Genomic DNA, 18,398 nt, shown 5'->3' on the forward strand with positions numbered 1-18,398 from the left:
ACGCCCCCACCTGCCTTCTTGCATGGATATTTCAGGTCCATCTATAAGTACCTGCGTGTTTCTCAAATCCGTTATGCATCCCCAGTCCCTCTTTATCGGATTTATACCCATCAACACCGATCCGCTGAAACTGTTTCCTCGCGACCCGAAACTATGGAGCAAAATCAAGGCATGCCTTTTCCCTACTGCCATGTACACAATCGAAAAGCTAATAATCCGATATAGGATCAACACCTGATTGCCCACATCCTACGGCGCCTGTAGACAGCAGGAGAGTGCCCCCCCAGCAATTCTGGAGGTTCAAATTTCGTATGCCGATGGGCCCAAACGATTATCCAGTTTGCGCCTACCGGACCATATCGCCGCGGACGGCACTCGTGACTTCGCCGACCCGAGCGTACGCAAGCAATGGATACCTTATGCCATTATTGAGTATGAGAACTTCCGGATGTCAACCGACGCATTGTGTTGGACCGACAAGAGCTGGGTTGGCTGGGCCAACAAAGGGCTGCATGATTTCGACATTGGCTCCTCCTCTCTCCCCCTCCTCCGAGGTCAGCTTGAGCCTGTTTGTGAGGAGCTCTCCACATGCTACCGGACCACCTCGGCACGAGCTGCTAGGGTCCATCAGACTGAACCCTTTTGAGCAAAGATGGCGTTCTCATCAGAAGGGTATAAGAAGAAGGGTCGAGCTTGATGGTGGCATTGCGGGGGTGCAGCTGGGGATTCACTGGCTTGAGCATGAACCACTGCCCTTACAAGACGAATCTTGGAGTATCCTAGCGGAATATGGCAGCGGGGAGCTCTTCCACGTCGAAAAGAAGACGGCGCCGGATAGATGGCTAAGTCGTCACTACAGCATGACAACTTACACAGAAGGCTCATGCCACCGAGTGCCTAGTACTGAGCAGCCCAGTCATCCCTTCATTGCACCCATCGCATTCCATCTCGAGTCGCTAGGAAAGAGCATCTGCTATCTCCCATGGCGGATGGCGGACACTTGTCCAGCCATCTCCAAAGGGAGCGCCGGTTCGACATCGAGAAGGCTGCCTTCTACGCTGCGGAGCTGGTTTGCGCCTTGCAGCATCTACACGACAAGGGGATTGTTGCGTCTCTGAAACTCGAGAACATACTGGTCGACCCCTATGGCCACATCAGCATTTGCAGCCCTGGTCTCTACCGACTGGGCACTGGAGCAGAGCAGTACCGCGCGGTCTTGAATGAACCAGAGTACCCTGCTCCTGAAATTCTTCAAGGTCACACGCCGTCTCCCATGGGAGACTGGTGGGGGCTGGGAGTTCTTGTCTATGAGATGATCACCGGGTTGCCCCCATTCCACCACAGCGATGCCAAAGGCAGGAGCAGGCAATCGCCAACCATGAAGTGCGTTTCAGCGAGGGCGTGCCCTCATCGGCTCGCGAACTAGTCCGAGGCCTTCTTACCAAAGACCCTGCGAGTCGTCTGGGAGCCAACGGTATCTCCGAGATACACTCTCACCCATTCTTCCAGCACGTGGACTGGGATACGCTCCCTCTAAAGAGGGCAAGCCCGCACAGGCCCACGCTCGACGTGCCGAGGGTTTTCAAAGTAGAGCCCGAGATCAGGAGACAGGAGAAAACAAGCGACTTTGGGGTTTGGAGCGGCAACCGACGACAGTCTCGGGGGTATTTGGTCGAAGAGTTCCGACTCTTTCCCGGCTGTGAGATTTGGCGCGAGATAGGCCGCCTCCGCAACGCGGCGGAAGAAGGCGATGCATCGAAGCCTGAATTATGCCTAGCTGAGGACGGGGACTGGGACATGCAGTGGGACTCGAGACATCAAAGGTTCAATTTGAAGAACCGGAACACCGATGAGATTCGTCCGGCATTTCCGGACGCCCAGGATAGTACGGCCACGGGCGCCATGAGTCCCTCGGACGGTCCACCCCCTCCGGAAAAACCCCCAGCCCAGCCAGAGAGACTTGAAAGATGCGCTTGCCTCTGCTCTGAAATCAGGATACGGCGCGACGGTCGTCTCGCAGATAGTCGCCTACGGCGTCGACTTGAACGCGGCTATCCTCGGGCCCGCCCCTGCTTACGAAATACACGACACCGAGTTCCTATCAGTAGTGTACCCAGAGATCGACCTCACACCCCTGGAATGGGCCGTGGAGCACGACCGCGCCGACCTGGTCCAGCTCTTCCTAGACACGGGCGCCGACGCCGACTACAGCGCCTGGGAGACCTACGGGCCAGCCTTGTACAAGGCCGTGCGCAAGGGCAATCAAACACTAATCGGTTTCCTCTACCCCAAGACGACGAACCGCGCCACGCTCACCCGCACCCTAGCCGTCACCGTGGAGCGCGGCGACGCCGCCACGGCCGCCGCGCTGCTCGTGCTCGGTGCGCCCTGCGACTTTGCCGAGTCCGACCGCCCGCTGCCTTTTGTCGACGACGACTATGTCCAGTGGTCCAGGCCCCCGCGCAGCTGGCTATGGAGCTCGGGCGCGGCGAGATTGTTGGGCTGCTGCTGGATGCGGGGGCGGATGTTTGGGCGCCGCATTCGGAGTGGGATGTGCCGCCGGGGGAGGCGGATAGGTTGGATACGGGGCATGTGTGTCCGTTGGTGCCGAGGAGGGTGTACCTGGCGGTTACGGCTGGGTTGAAGGAGGCCGTAGAGGCCCGCAGTGCTGAGACTAGGGATCGAACCGTGGGGTCCATTTGAGACGATGACACGCAATGTGCACCTATTGTAGTGGATTCTTGTATTGAATATGCCTGCTCTGAGTTGATTAAATTGACTCCGAGTACAGGATTGATCATCTGCCAAGTCGCTCGCTGACTAGAACCCGTTGGCCTTATTGTACTCATCAACCACCTCCCTCGTAGCCGTCACAATCTCGACGCACCCGGGCGAGTCGGAATGACAGCAAACCGAAATAGCGTAGTCCTTGGTCGGCAGCGGAACCACCTTACCCGAGACCGACGACGTGACCGCCGAGTCCTCCAGCTGCTGCCTTACATGCCTCTTCACATCCTCCACCTTCCACGGCTTCTTGACCCGATCAATAACTAGCCTTCCCTCGTCATCATACTTCACATCCCCATACAGCTCCGCGACGAACTCAAGTCCCAGCTCCAGCGCCACGGTCTCCTGGCACGTCCCCGCGAGCCCGAACACCTTGACCCCCGGCGGCACCCCCGCGTACACGGCTCGGCACACATCGGCGTCCCGGCACATCATCCCGTACAGGATCCCGTGCGGCTTGACGTGGTGCAGCTCCGCGCCCTCGGCGGCGAGGAAGCCCCGCAGCGCGCCGACTTGGTAGACCACGTTGGCCGTGTGCTCCTCGGGGCTCAGCTTCATCTCGCGCCGGCCGAAGCCCTGCACGTCGGGCAGGCCCGGGTGGGCGCCGATTTTGATGCCGCGCTCTTTGCAGGCGCGGACGGCTTGCTGCATGTGGAGGGGGTCGCCGGCGCTGTTTCGTCGTGTGTTAGTTTCGGGGTGCAACCTGCTAGGGGTGATATGTCACATTGGGGTGCCTAGGGACGTACTGGAAACCACAGGCCACGTTGGCGTGGTCGATCATGGGGATGAGGAGCTCATCGGGCCCGCAGCTGTAATTGCCGTACCCCTCGCCCAGGTCAACGTTGATGTAGGCTTTGCGCGGCGGCATGACGAGCGGGTGTGTGTGTTGGACGCGAGATACAAAATGAGGAAAGGTGTAGACAGGTTTGGCTTTCCTCGGCCCCGGATCACTTGAGAAGGTCGAAATAGGGTTACCGTACCTCGCCGTAATCTAGGGCCAGGGGCACTTGGAGATGGAGTTTGGTATTAATTGGGGCAGTCTCCAAATCTTTTGACCCTTTATGGCCCATGTCGTCACTTGCCAGCTCACTTGACTGGTTTCTTTACTCCAACTGGAACTTTATCACGCATGCGGTTGCCTATCTCGGCATATATGCGGGATATGCGGGTTCTCCTTATCTCCTACCCCAACATTTCACTTATCTCGCAGGGACAAGCACCCTATCCCAATGCCGATCCTCTGCAGATCCCCCGCAAATGCCGTTACACCGAAACGACATGTACCGAGATATGCATTCCAGCTGATCACGCATCGCCGGCGAGCTTGATGCATCGCTTATCTATAGCCGGCATTATGCCTGCTCTGGTGCAGCGGTTCCTGCGCATTTGATGCGACATCGTGAACTGATCATTACCACATACGCACCAACGCGAAGATGGACCATCTAAAAACCATCCTCATCGCCAACCGCGGCGAAATCGCCGTCCGCATCATCAAGACCGCCAAGCACCTCGGCCTCCGCATCGTCGCGATCTACACCGAACCCGACTCCGCGTCCCAACACGTCGCCGACGCGGACGAGGCGCACCTGCTGGACGGGCCCGCCGCCCACGCGTACCTGGACGGCGACCAGATCCTGCGCATCGCGCGCGAAGCGGGCGCGCAGGCCATTGTCCCGGGCTACGGCTTCCTGTCCGAGAACGCCGGGTTCGCGCGCGCCGTCGCGGCAGCGGGCCTGCACTTTGTCGGCCCCAGCCCGGAGAGCATCGAGCAGTTCGGCCTGAAGCACACGGCGCGGGCGCTATCCACGGCGGCGGGCGTGCCGGTCGTGCCCGGGAGCACGGGGCTGCTGGGGAACGCGGACGATGCGTGTCGGGTCGTGGCCGAGGCGCTGCCCGGGGGTACCCGGTCATGCTCAAGTCGACGGCGGGCGGGGGCGGCATGGGCCTGCAGACGTGCGCGGACGAGGCCGAGCTCCGGGCCGCGTTCGAGACGGTGCGGGCGCGTGGGGAGGCGCTATTCCGGGACTCGGGGGTGTTTCTCGAGAAGTACTACCCCGCGGCGCACCATATCGAGGTGCAAGTGTTCGGCGATGGCCACGGAAGGGTGGCGGCGCTCGGGGAGCGGGAGTGTAGCATCCAGAGGCGGCACCAGAAGGTCATTGAAGAGTGCCCGAGCCCGTTCGTCACACAGAAAAAGCCGGAGCTGAGGCAGAGCCTGGCCGCTGCCGCTGTTGCGTTGGCCGAGTCGGTGCAGTACGCCAGCGCAGGCACGCTGGAGTTTCTGGTCGACGACGAGACTGGGGACTTTTTCTTTCTGGAGATGAATACGCGGCTGCAGGTAGAGGCACGGTGTGACCGAGATGGTGTATGGGGTCGATCTTGTTGCCTTGATGCTCCGGCAAGCGGATGCCGTACTTGACGGACAAGAGGGGCTTTCTTCTAATGAGATGGATAGATTGGTGGAGGCGGGAAAAGAGCCGAAGGGCCATGCTATCGAGGTCCGGGCATACGCCGAGAATCCCGCGAAAGGATACGCCCCGTCCCCGGGTCTGCTGCAGAAAGTGGAGTGGTGTCATCTTCCGGGGACGCGGCTAGACACATGGGTACGAGCTGGCATTACAGTCAGTCCTCATTACGGTAAGAGACCACCAGGCCGTACTCGGTTTAGACCCCAGAGTACATCACGGGGATTCGTTTAGCCTTGTGATACTGTCAAGTACTAACATAACCTGGCATATCAGATCCGCTGTTGGCTAAAGTCATTCACCACGGTCCATCCCGAACAGAAACCCTGACGGGACTCCAAGAGGTCCTGGCCAAGACCGTCATATGCGGCCCTCCTACGAACCTGGACTTCCTGCAAGCAATATTACAAGACTCGAAGTTCCAAGCCGGAGAGACAATAACACAGTTCCTCTCAACCTTCAACTTCCGCCCGCCCGCGATCGATGTCCTAGCCGGCGGCGCGTACACCCTCGTCCAAGACTACCCAGGCCGCCCCACCATCGGCAGGGGCTTCGGCCACGGCGGCCCTATGGATCCCGTCGCCTTCCAGCTCGCCAACGCACTCGTCGGCAATCCCCTCGGCACAGAAGGCCTGGAGATAACGCTGACTGGTCCCGACCTGCTGTTCCTGGGCGATGCCGTCGTGGCGCTCACGGGCGCGGCCATGTCTGCGACGCTGGACGGCGACGACTCCGCCTTTCCGATGTGGACACGAGTCAGAATATCGGCGGGTCAGCGGCTGACGATTGGGAAGACGCTGTCGGAGTCTGGATGTAGGGCGTACTTGGCGGTGTACGGCGGCTTCCTCAACGTGGCGGAGTGGTTCGGGTCGAAAGCTACGGTGCCAATGACTTTGGTTGGCGGGTACCAGGGCCGGCCCATTCGCGCTGGAGATCTCCTGAAGATCGTCGAAAAGCTTCCTACTGAGCTGGCGGGATCGGCCTCTGGGTCGCCTGTTTCCGTACCCAAATCGTTATTGCCGAACTATGCCCATGAGTGCTGGGAGCTGCAGGTCATGCACGGACCGTACTGTGAAGATTACCTGACCAAAGAAGACCTCACCATGTTTTACAGTACCACCTGGGAAATATCGCATAACGCAGCTCGCGGCGGCATACGGCTGATCGGCCCGCGGCCGAAGTGGGCGCGGGCGGACGGCGGTGATGGTGGCGCTCACCCGAGTAATGTCATCGAGTACGGGTATCCCATGGGCGGTATCAACTTCACGGGCGACGAGCCGGTCCTCCTCCCGAACGACTGTCCTGACTTTGGCGGGTTCGTCTGTCCGTTCACGGTCGTGAAGGCGGATTATTGGAAAGTCGGACAGCTCCGCTCCGGTGATAAGGTCAGGTTTTGGCCCGTGACTCTCGACGAGGCACTCCGGGCGCGCAGAGCACAGGAAGATTATGTCTCGACCTTGGCGAAACATCTAGCCGGACCTAATGAGGGTTCGGCTGGTAATAACCTGAGTAGTATTGTCAATCCTCTGGAGAGTAGCATATCACGAAATCCGGGTACTCCGTCAAGCGCCGAGCCCGAGCCAGCCCTCATCAGGCTACTCGAAGAAACGGAATCCCGCCCGCGCGTATCGTACCGCCAAGGCGGGGATGACTACCTGCTCGTCGACTACGGCCACGGCAGCTTCGACATCAACCACAAGTGCCGGACCACGGCGCTCAAGCGCAAACTCGAAGCCGGCACCGGCACGATCCGTTTCTCCGCCACGGGCGAGGGCATCTACAACACGGTCTGCATCGGCAACTCGATGATGATCTACTACAACGCCCTCGCCGTCCCCCGCGCGCAGCTCCTAGAGCATCTCATCTCGCTCGAGTCCGACCTAGGCGACCTCCGCTCCGCGCTTGTGCCGAGCCGCCGCTTCACCCTACCCCTAACCTTCACGCACCCCAAGCTCGCCGAGTGCGCGGCGCGGTACATGGCGAATCAGCGGCCGTATGCGAGCTACCTGCCCGACACGTTCGACTTCGTGGCCGCGAACAACGGGCTGAGCGCGGCCGAGTTCCGGCGGCTCTGGCTCGAGGCCGAGTTCGTCTGCGTGGGCGTGGGGTTCTTCATGGCGCTGCCCGAGTGCCTGCCCGCGGACCCGCGGCACCGGCTCAACGCGCCCAAGATGAATCCGAGCCGGACCTGGACGCCCGAGGGCACGGTCTCGTGGGGCGGGTCGTGCCTGGCTATTTACCCGGTTGAGTCGCCCGGGGGATACATGATGGCTGGGCTGACGATTCCAGGGGTGGATACGTTGGGGTATAAGGAGGGGTTCTCGCAGGAGAGGCCTTGGAAGTTTGAGGATATGGATGTTATTACTTTTGAGGAGGTCGACGAGGGCGAGTACGATCGGCAGATGGCGCTCTTCAAGTCCGGGCGATACCAGTTCAAAGTCGAGGAGGACGCGACGTTCGATATGGGGGCGCACAATGCGTTGCTGGAGAGCACGCGGGACGAGGTCGCTGTTAAGAAGAGGCGGCAAAAGGAGTGTCAGGACAAGATGGTGCGCCTTGAGAAAGAGTTGTTGGCCAAATGGGACGAAGAAAAACAGGCCAAGGGCATTTCGGTGGATAACATTGAGGCGCTTCTGAATGGTGAGTGAATCCAACAGCCAGGGACGAACCCCTGAGCTGAGTGTGGCATGATGAAACAAGACAAAAGCTAAGCGCTGGATTCCTAACGAAACCCAGATCCGAAAATTGAGGTGATCGAGGCGCCGGTCAATGCGAACGTATGGAAGGTGTTGGCGCAAGAGGGCCAAGTAATAGAGAAGGGGCAGGTTGTCGCCATCCTCGAAGCCATGAAGATGGAGATCAATGTCGGGGCGGATGATCGACTTGCCGGAGCCAAGGTCGAGAAGGTGCTGGTTTCACCCAATGACATTGTGCAGAGCGGAAAGCCACTAGTTCTGGTCAGGACGGCAACCTGAAGTAAGTACTTAAGTAATCAGGAAAGATGGTAGAGTGAGAACGCTACAGGCATACGTTTGGGAAATAACGATGGGAATAAGCTGGGAGGCTTGGCTTCAGCTGTGTCTTACTTGTTTTGGGCAGCCGTGCCGTACCGCCCCCTGGTGACTGGTCGTACGTGTACCCTCCCGCGTTTCTGGGGCCAAAGACCCGTGTTCGGCTGAGGTCGACAAGTCTTTAGTGCGTCCCTCTCACCCATATTAACCTTTTCACTCCTCGTTATTCCTCCTTTCCCGAGACAATGATGAATTTGCGGGACACTGTTCGATCCCAAACTTCCTAAACTGGGCACATCTTGTTTCCCGTTTGCAAAGCTTCACTCAAGTACTTGTCTACATACGAATGGGGAGAGCCTTCGCTGTCCAGGGCCAGCAGCGGTGGCTAACGAAGCAAGAAGGATCCCACACGGCTTGAGCCAGTCTCTACACGTCGATTGCACGTTCCTGCGCCATTCGATGGAACATCGTCTTCTTATTCCAGGCTCAAGATGCATATGGATGCGCCCAGCCTCCCAGTCCAGCATGAGCTGAGTTACATTAAAATGGCATGTAGTGTCTATCTGAGTATTAGAGCGGGGCTAACCTGGGAGAAAGATTCGTATGAGGATTCTATTGTTGTCTATCATGGTACAATAGGAGAGGTCTTTGGAAAGCCTTGCCTAGGCCACGACTCTCTGTTGCGGTTCATCTTGCCTGAGTCCTTCTTTACCGAGACACCACCAAAACCACAAGAACGACTGCTCATTAGGTTTCATGGAAATGGCAGTACACAGATTTCTTGGACAAATCGCAGTTCACCATTTCCTCGAGAAAATGACAGTTTCACTCACGGTCTAATTTGCCACTTGCTCTTGCTCGACCCGTCGTGCAAATTACCGACGCCTGGGCTGGGACGTATCCTTGACCCAGATTGGGTTGATCCTGGCCTGCTCCAAGAATGGATGCACGAATGCCTGACGGAACACCGAGACTGCTGCGACAACCCCATGAAGCTTGCCCAGATCTCCTCGCCATCCTGGCTCATCGATACCACCAAACACTGCATAGTTTCTGGGGGTGGTATTCAAGAGTATGTTGCGCTGAGCTACCGATGGGGAGGCGGAACGGCACATCTGCAAAATGAGCTTAGCATCCTAGACACACTTCGACTGCCAGGGGCGTTGTTACAGGCTCGGTTCGCCAGCCGTGTCTCGCCAACAGTGAAACACGCCGTCGGGCTGACCCGTCTTCTGGGCGAACGATATCTATGGGTCGATGCCCTTTGCATTGTCCAAAATAACGAGGAGCAGACGAGGGCGCAACTGCAACTAATGGGGGTCATTTACGCCTCCGCCAAGCTTACTATCGTTGCCACCGATGGAGATGCGAACCACGGGATACCAGGGTTGAAGGGAGTCTCCCCGCCACGGGAGCTCTTGCAACCCAAATTCTCGCTGGGGAAAAGCTGCGAGGTAGTTGTCCGGCAAAACCCGGACATGGGATGCCACCGTAGTTCCAGCCCTTATTTCAAACGGGCCTGGACGTTCCAGGAATATTCTCTCTCGAAAAGACGGCTCGTCATTGGCGGCAACCAGTTCCATTGGGACTGCTCTTCCGCGATGCACCACGAGGACATGTATGGTGCTGACGTGCTGTCCCGTACGCTGAACAACAGGTTTCGATTCCCACAAATACTTTTGGGAAAGCCGGGGTTTGACGAGCTCACGGTGCTGATCAACGAGTATAACAACAGGGAGCTAACTTTCCCGGAAGACGCCTTGGCAGGGATCAGCGGGTTGCTTTCATTAGTAGGCCGCTCATTTGACGGCGGCTTTATCTATGGCCTTGCGGTGACATGCTTCGATTCCGCGTTGATGTGGACAGCACCAAGCTTGCCAATGCAAAGGCGTATTCATTCGGGCAAGGATCACACAATTCTACACGGATCCAAGTTACCGTCTTGGTCTTGGCTAGGCTGGAAAGGGTACACGTTCGCCATCGACGAGCATAGCGGGGAGTTGTTTGAGGGTTCTCTCCGCCGGCCCATAACAAAACGCATCACGCAATGGTACATTCAAGAGACCCCGACTTCGAGCACGAAGTATGCGATCCGATCGACATTTCTAGATCATGATGGCGACTTCTTCAAGAAGGATCAATCGGAATCTCTACTCAAGGAAGGATGGACAAAGGAGAGATTCGATATATTAAAATATATTTCCGTAAACGGGAAAGGCGAAGAAGGCGAAGAAGCGTTCCATGTGCTGGGTGACTATGTCTATAAGCACCCGAGCCTGCCCGGAGAATACTACTGGCGCCCATTCCCTATAAAAGACATCGTTGGAAACCCGAGCATAGACATGCCACTACCGCAATGGCCCTTCTTATCTTGTGACACGAAACGTGGAATGTTTGCTGCTAGGAGGAGCCGGAGACCCAATTATAGCAGGGAACTTGTCCCTGCTCAGTTATGTGTTTTGGGGAGAGGGGGCCATGGCCGCTGTGGCTACCTCCAAGTATCGTCCGATGAGCACGCAGCCGAGTTTCCGGCCGCGGACGTGGACGAAAGCCGTACCATCGAGCTCGTCGCAATTTGTCTCCAGAGAAGGCTTGTAGTGAGGCGGTATGTCGTGGTCGTGGATCCTCCGCAGTTTCGGGAGTGGTATGGCGTTCTTTGGATCGAGTGGGTTGATGGGGTGGCTTATCGGAAAGGTGTCGGGTACATCAAAAAGGAGAGCTGGGAAAGTCATGATTTGAAGGACATACATCTGGTGTTTGGTTAAGCTGGGAATTTCACTTATGACAAAGCATTACTGAATTCATCGTTATGAAGACTGTGTAAAACCACAACTTCATTATCCAGCGAATCTTGAATAGCTACAGAAATGCTGCTTTCATTCACATCTGGACAAAAGGGGGTTGTGTTTGGCAGCCCGGGTATCTCGCCAGCTGGCAGCCGGACCGCTACGGGCTGATCCGCTCAGTAATATCTGTAGCAAACGCTACGTACTTGATTCTCCGCTTCCAACCATCCATCAACCTCTTTAGGCAAACCGCAACTGTCACCATCCAATAGGCAAAAATGACCGCCAAGACCGCCAAAGTCACGGGCAGGGAGCCCCTTGTATACTTGTCTAATTCCAGCGTGTTCTGAGACTCTCACTGACGAAATACTCAGGAGAACAAGGATGCGAAGTGGATCAACCTTGAGAAGTAAGCAACTAGGCATCATCCATTTCTTTAACAGAGCTCTGGGACGAAGCAGAACTAACATGCCTCCGAAGGATTACATATCAGGACGAAAGAGGCAACCAGAGATCCTGGGAAGGCACCAGACGCACCACGAAGCCCAAGGGCAGCACCGTCGACGCCATCCAGATCGTGGCCATCCTGGAGAAGGCGACGGGACCCGAGCTGCTGCTGGAGAAGCAGTTCCGCCCGCCCGTTGACAAGATCGTCATCGAGCTCCCGGCCGGGCTCGTAGACGCCGGCGAGTCGCCCGAGCAGGCGGCCGTACGCGAGCTCCTGGAGGAGACGGGCTATGTCGGCACTGTCATCCAGGATCGCGGCGGCGGCGCCCGCCCCGTTCTGCACAGTTGTAAGTCAGGTGGCCCTCGTCATTCATATGGAGAAGATATGAGCACTGACAGACGACGACCGCAGCTCCTGCTTCCTCAAGCTCGTGCAACTATGTGATTCATGTCAAGATCGATCTCAATGATCCCGAGAACCAGAAGCCGAAGGCAAAGTTGGAAGAAGGAGAGTTCATCGAGGTTTTCTCGGTGCCTCTTAGGGACCTTTACATGGAGTGCCGGGCGTTGGAAGCTCAGGGGTACGCCATTGACGGGAAACTCGGTACATTCGCTGAGGGTCTGGAGATGTCTAAGATGTGGCAAGTATGAACCCACACACCTTTTGCGCTATGAATCTATTCAATGTCTACGTAGAAGATACACCGCTTTGACAATTCATGCAGAGAGATCATGACAGAGAAGCACCCGAAATCGAACACCTAGAATTGAGCTTTACTCATTTGTATGAACCCTGGTTCGTTAGCAACTGCACAATAGGACGGCCTGGAGTGGTTGTGATGAGTTTGCACACGCAGGCTATACGGTCGAATGCTTTGCTCGCAAGACACACTCAAGAGCCTGGCAGATTTGGGCGTTGGTGCCATGCTCAGGTTTGCGACACTCGGTACTTCGCACGCGAAATCAGGACGACCAAGACTGGCTACTTTCATCACAATTTATTTACTTGAAACCCCACGACGGTATTTTGCAATTTGTCAGGATAAATTTTCAAGTGACTGCTTGCCTCTCATCTTGACGCTGCAAGTGAGGCCCTACGGGGTATCAGGAGGCCTAGCTGGCTGGATGTCACCAAACATTGCATTGCATCAAGCACTTTGTCAAAAGACGGGAACACGCCAGGTAGAGTACTCCCCTACTACCAGCAGGTGACAATATCTATCAATTGAATATATGAACTCACAATACGTCCCCGGGGCTTGGGCGGAGGACATGTAGATAAGAGGAACGACAACTGCCATAGCCCCTTGGATTCCACAATAAGGGGGCTTCAACGGATCTGCTCACACAGCTATATCCGCACTGGCTGCTTTCGTCTGTGCAAAGGGAACATACCCTTCCTTACGTAAAGTACGCTTTTCCCCGTTTGTTGCAGGGTACAGGGCGAACCCCTCCCAGCGCTCCGGCCATTGAATATAGTGCAGGGACGAGCAAAAGGCTCTCAAAAGGGGACAGCAGAGGTAACAGGCACACGTTCCGATTGTCAAGGTAATCAATAATTGCCAGAATGATATGTGCCCTAGAGAGAGTTCCAGTGCTTCGGGAGCTAACCTGAGAGAATCGTCGTGTAATACTTGCCGACTACGACTAACATGCAACTGTTGGTCCTGGCAAATGCACACAATGATATAATACTGTGGGGGTTACCAACGTCGGCCTTACCTCAGTGTATGTAGCTCCACCCAAGTGAGCATCTCCAGGGGAAAAGAACAGTACGAGTTTAAGCCGACGTCGGTTGGCCAATCACCTCCCAAGCAACATAATTCGGTAGTTCCGTACGCTTTCATGCAATTTGCATCTCAGCCTGCAAGGATACAATCACCGACCTGGGCCAAGAACGCCCACCACGTATGAGCACATGCAGCTCACTCGTATGACATTTGGGGTTCCCGGCTTCGCCTGTTGAGTACATACCTGAGTATGCACCCAGAAGCGGTGGAATCTTGGATTTGCATATTCAGCCCCAAACGCGGCCGTCTCCTCTGCAGCGCATATCGCCCCAATCTGCCCCCTGCCCCCTCACCACCCTCCCACTTTCCCCGCCTCCCCTGATCTGACCTGACCCGAAGGAGAGAAAAGAAAGTAAGGAATGCAAACCGGTGTTCGCCGCGTGGCTGCAACGTGTCGAGTGGGTTGATGAATGCGAGGTGTGAGTAGCTTTTCCTCGTGTGTCTGCCTGCCCCCATCAGTCAGATTGGGGGCCGGATCGGTAAGTAAGTAGGGGTATCAGGGTAAGACACGCATCGTGGGGTAATCAATGCGCCTAAGGCTGAGAAAGCTTCAGTGCGTGTGTGTGTGTGTGTGTGTGTGCGATGGATGCCGCCGCCCCAAATGCAAGGGAGAGAGCTCAGGGGTTCGGGGTCGCCGAGAGAGGGGTAGGTCGTGCTGCATGTTTGGACGCTCCCCGATTGCCCTGCAGCTCCCAGCGCCGACTTCAATCTCATTGGGGCTGGTTGCTCACTGAAAGCAAATAATCTCCCCTCAATCAATTGAACCCTGCGTCTTATCAGACAATGGCGAAGTAATAGTAGAGGAAGAAGAGAATTGATGATCATCAAGAGGATGGCTGCTCCATGCATGCATGACTGCATGCAATCCACCCCGCGCCCCCTTCTTGGTCTGACGAAAAGAAGCAATCAAGAAAAGTCGACATCCATTAATTCCCCTCATTGGTGCCGGATGCAGGTGGTGGCACATCCCTGAGCCCCAAAGGGTCAATCTCATGCATGGAATGACCCCAAGAAGCTTCGGAAGCAGCACAAGGCGAAGAGCATTCCTTGCATCGATCTGCCCACGGCCTGTATGTAGTAGATCCATCGGTCCATCTCAAAAACATGGGAAAACCAGCATCATATCATAAGGGAAGCCCAGAAGGCTCTGCGTTAGAGTAGAAACACGCTCTATATTGTTTTCGACTCGATCTGGCCAAGAGAGGATAAGCCCTCCTGCAGTGGAACCAGAATACATCCCAACCGCTTCCATTATTTCAGTCCCCTAGAACGCCAGATTTGATAAGCTTGTGGCCCCCTCCAAATCCCATACATTGACACGTGAAGCTGTACTTTCGCAGCACATTCAGTCGTATCAGTAGAATGTATCCAACTGCGGTATCATGTGACTTGATTGGCATTCAGTCTTGATTTGCGAAACTGTACTCTTCCAGCAGACTGTGATGGCATCGTATATCCAAACATAACAAGCCAATAATCCCGCTTTATATACTTCAGGGCCAGAGGTGATGTGATACCTGAGGGTATCCAGTTAATAGAATGATCGATCGCTGATCATAATGATGTTGTGTTTTGCTCGGAAAGGTGCGCCGTACGGCTGCCGTAGTAGATGATGTGGAAGAATAGATCGAGTGGCTCATCTAGGCCTTCTCCTTATTATCCCAACCCCATACTTGGGAGAGGTATTTCTCCATGTTGACGCGCTTCGTCTTCATGTCTAGCATCCAAGGATGCTCGAGCATTCTCCATGGGCTGGCCCGACGCGTGGGCTCCTTCTCGAGACTGTAAGATAGGGTTAGCGTGCGTCGCTTGTAAATGGGCGACAACGTAATACTTACCAGCACTCAATAAAGTATTTGAAGCTGTCGCTCCAGAGAATATTGGCGTCGGGCTCATCCTTGAGCTTGGGAATTGGTTGCCGTACGATATATGTGAGCAGGTCGATTAGACCAGCCTTGGGCTGCATCTCAGTACCATCGGCAGGGAACGGGAAGCGATGCTGAGCCACTTCCAAAAGCGTGACTCCTGTGGACCATACGTCGCTAGTAATGGTGTAGCTTTGACCCGTGATACGCTCAGGAGCCATGTAGTAACTAGTTCCAATGAAGGTATTGGCCTCTCCCTTGGTACCGAAATCTCCGGAAACACCGAAATCGCAGAGTTTCACGTCGCCGTTCCGGCAGATCAAAATGTTGCTGGGCTTGATGTCTCGGTGAATAATCTTCTTGGAGTGGAGATACGTCAAGCCGGCTAGGACGCCTTCGGCAATTTTGCCAAGTACCTTCTCGCCGGTACGGCCGCCCAGGCGTTTGACCTCCTTATATATGCTGTCGAGAGATCCGCCCTCGCAAAACTCCATGGAGATGGAAATTGTCGCAGTAGCCGGGTCAACAAAGGCGCCGTAATAACGGCAGATATGCTCCGAGGCGCATTCCTTGTTGAAGTTGATCTCGCGCACAATCTGTTTCTTCACATCCGGGTCGGGGTTGGTGGTGATAACTTTCAGAGCAAATACTGTCTTTCCGCCTGTCAGCTTGCATCGGGTGACCGCACCTCCCGCACCCTCGCCTAGGCTACCCAGCTCGACGATTCTCTTCTCCAGGCTTGCAATTCGCCAGCCATCGTCGTCTAGGTCCTCGACATCGGCAGTCCGAGCCTTTTCGATCGTGAGTTTGTCGAATTGGGCTTCCAAGCCGTGCATGCTGCCATCGCGCTCCATACCAATGCCGCCCTCGCTCCTCTCCGAATATATAGAACCAACAGCCGATACGGGATCGGGCGTTCCTTGTGGCCGCGATCCACCGATGCCGTACTGTGATGCAAAAGACAAGGCAGAGAATTGAGATCCTGCCGATGTGGGGTTGCTGGCACGGCCATCCATGGGGCCAAAGCTGCCTGATCTCGAGTGTGCCGCACTGCTCTCACTGCCTCCGCTTGCTGATTGTCCCGGCTGAATACCGAATTGCCGCGGGGGCTGCTCGGATGGCACTATTGTGCTGCCCATGGGTGTGGCGAGGTGAAGCGTCGGTAATGCCGGCCGAGTGCTTTGCGCGGCGCCCACTGGTTTGGCATTTGGCGATGGGGGAATGGCGAGACCCAATCTCGGTGTCCGCCCTCCGCCCGGGCGTCCGCCGCCGAGGGCAGGCCTGAGCAGAGGAGCTGGCGACGACATGAGGGGGCGGGACTGCTGGTATTAGAGAGGGTCGGCGGGGTAGGAGTTTCGAGCGTCGGGATCGAGGCCTTCATTGTGAAGAGAGAGCTGTTAGCATTCTGTGACTCAAATATGTACCGGCGCTGCCGGGTCTCTCGTCCTTGGGCACCAGTACGCGTGTGCGATAACAAAAGAGGGTGACAGGAGGGACATTGCGGAGGGAATGAAAGGGTTCAATTACAGGTTGCGACCCCGATCCAGAGTTCCCTTGTTCAGACATTGTGGCACCGTTGTACAGGCGACTCGAAAGCTGCAGGGGAAACAGCTAGGCACCGAAGCGTCGAGGGAGTTGCGCAGAGATACAGGTCCAGAGTTCGGAGTACTCTGATTGCTGTTGTTTGCCCAACTCTAGGTGCAGCCGTCGCTGGGTGTGGTCGGAGACTCGGGGTGTTTGTTCTCCAGTAGGTCCGAAGCGAAGTTTTGTGCAGCAATCCTGTCGGCGAAACTGGGCAACAGCTTGACAAGATCGACAGAGACAGATCAAGTGCTTGTTGTTGTACGGCAGCCGAAGCAATATATATATTATAGTTTGTGACGTAGATTATGATCGGTTGTCCGCAGGAGGGCGTTTTTGCTTGGTGGTTGCCAAGGCCAATCAGGCTCAGCTAACACGATCCGGTCGGTCGGTAGGAAGTGTCAGAGTGTCAGGTAAATAAATCGGGTCAGTCTAGCGATGCCGATGATGTATGTATGATTCGACAGGAGAGCAATGAAGCGAGAAGGCGATACAACAAGAAAGACAACGAATGAATGATATCTCGTCTGGTCTGGCCGGGAGCAGAAGAACAAGTCTACCTAAAAAGCCGAGAGTTGTCAACAACAAGGGAGGAGGAGGACTGTTGCAGGTTGTTCCCGTGCGTGACCCCCTCCATTTGAGGGAAGGGTTTCTGGTATGTGGGTGAGTGTGGAAGGAGTGGAGAGGGAGCAGCAGCAGGTTTGGGCCTGACTGGCCAGACTGGGCTCGGGTCTTGGGCGTGCTGAGGGGAACGCGCCACTACTGGCCAGAGCTGCCTTCTAGCGGGCTGGGTACGTACAGGCTGAGCAAGGCCCAGAGACGGTATGACCCTCGCTGACCCTTGGCCCCAACCTTGGGATGCAGGGATGGCCGGCATCAGATCCAGAAATCCATGCGTGTAGCCCGTGTAGCCCGTGTAGCCCAGGCGTAGGCGCCTAATCTGCAGGAATCAAAATCCCAGCCAGGGTGGAGGCCACAACGCCAAACCTGACACCTGAGGCCATTCGAAGCGGGATGGGGGCATTGATTCGATCAATCAGTTGATGATACATACATACACAGCAAGCACATCAATACATCCTACTACAGCCAGCCAGTCAGGCAAACAGTCAAACATGAATGGACGAATTGTACCTGTCATATTCTGTCAGCGTTCAATGATGCGGCTGCCCATACGCATTTCTGTACGTTGATGGCCAGTTCAACCTGGAGTGATCAGTTGGCAGCCTGCTGCTGCCTCGCTCGGCATATCGAAGAAGCTGGGGGCTGTTTTCGAAATGGTGGTCCAACTTTGGCCGACGGACCGAAGTGCAACGGGTGCATTAGCGGGGTCGCCAGCAACTGCGATGGTTGATGGCCCTAGACCCCTCCAGCCCAGCATCGCTTTCAAATGTTCCCTGCCCGTCCTCCTTTGGTGCTAACCTAGGACTTGAAGCCGACTGGCACATAACCGGCATGTCACTGATATGGGGAACCAAGTTTGAGACAAGGCCTGGCGGCTAACGGTGCTGGGGAGCGAAATTCGCGAAACGGCTGATGGGATGATCAGATGCTGAGGAGTCTGATGAAGCCGCCATTTGATGTTTGTTCGCTGCAACTCGCGGTGGTACTACATACGCCTGTAGCCAACCACTCGGATCACATCAACACACCCATAACATGG

At 55.9% G+C, this 18,398-nt stretch overlaps 6 protein-coding genes across 6 annotated transcripts; 3 read left to right on the forward strand and 3 right to left on the reverse strand.

The window, feature by feature from the left end:
- Positions 1-2,283: 2,283 nt before the first annotated feature.
- On the reverse strand, positions 2,284-2,541 carry PG997_002269 (uncharacterized protein; the record flags this gene model as incomplete). Its single annotated transcript, XM_066806584.1, has 2 exons — positions 2,284-2,416; positions 2,438-2,541. The coding sequence occupies 2 exons, from the start codon at positions 2,539-2,541 to the stop codon at positions 2,284-2,286; spliced, it is 237 nt and encodes a 78-aa protein (XP_066673880.1).
- A 279-nt stretch (positions 2,542-2,820) lies between these two features.
- PG997_002270 (lactam utilization protein lamB) lies at positions 2,821-3,655 on the reverse strand (the record flags this gene model as incomplete). The annotated part of the gene is made up of 2 exons (XM_066806585.1): positions 2,821-3,457; positions 3,534-3,655. 2 exons carry the CDS (start codon positions 3,653-3,655, stop codon positions 2,821-2,823), a joined length of 759 nt encoding a protein of 252 aa, XP_066673881.1.
- A 568-nt stretch (positions 3,656-4,223) lies between these two features.
- Positions 4,224-8,230, forward strand: PG997_002271 (urea carboxylase; the record flags this gene model as incomplete). Its single annotated transcript, XM_066806586.1, has 5 exons — positions 4,224-4,667; positions 4,709-5,128; positions 5,256-5,427; positions 5,532-7,895; positions 7,992-8,230. 5 exons carry the CDS (start codon positions 4,224-4,226, stop codon positions 8,228-8,230), a joined length of 3,639 nt encoding a protein of 1,212 aa, XP_066673882.1.
- A 527-nt stretch (positions 8,231-8,757) lies between these two features.
- PG997_002272 (uncharacterized protein) lies at positions 8,758-11,031 on the forward strand (the record flags this gene model as incomplete). The annotated part of the gene is made up of 1 exon (XM_066806587.1): positions 8,758-11,031. The coding sequence occupies one exon, from the start codon at positions 8,758-8,760 to the stop codon at positions 11,029-11,031; it is 2,274 nt and encodes a 757-aa protein (XP_066673883.1).
- Positions 11,032-11,330: 299 nt separating this feature from the next.
- PG997_002273 (uncharacterized protein) lies at positions 11,331-12,150 on the forward strand (the record flags this gene model as incomplete). Its single annotated transcript, XM_066806588.1, has 4 exons — positions 11,331-11,372; positions 11,427-11,461; positions 11,533-11,846; positions 11,912-12,150. The coding sequence occupies 4 exons, from the start codon at positions 11,331-11,333 to the stop codon at positions 12,148-12,150; spliced, it is 630 nt and encodes a 209-aa protein (XP_066673884.1).
- A 2,779-nt stretch (positions 12,151-14,929) lies between these two features.
- Positions 14,930-16,461, reverse strand: PG997_002274 (kinase-like domain-containing protein; the record flags this gene model as incomplete). Its single annotated transcript, XM_066806589.1, has 2 exons — positions 14,930-15,071; positions 15,128-16,461. 2 exons carry the CDS (start codon positions 16,459-16,461, stop codon positions 14,930-14,932), a joined length of 1,476 nt encoding a protein of 491 aa, XP_066673885.1.
- Between the last annotated feature and the right edge of the window lie 1,937 nt (positions 16,462-18,398).

Source organism: Apiospora hydei (assembly GCF_038363865.1).
Source record: "Apiospora hydei strain CBS 114990 chromosome Unknown utg000003l_segment0_segment0, whole genome shotgun sequence".
Lineage (NCBI taxonomy): Eukaryota > Fungi > Ascomycota > Sordariomycetes > Amphisphaeriales > Apiosporaceae > Apiospora > Apiospora hydei.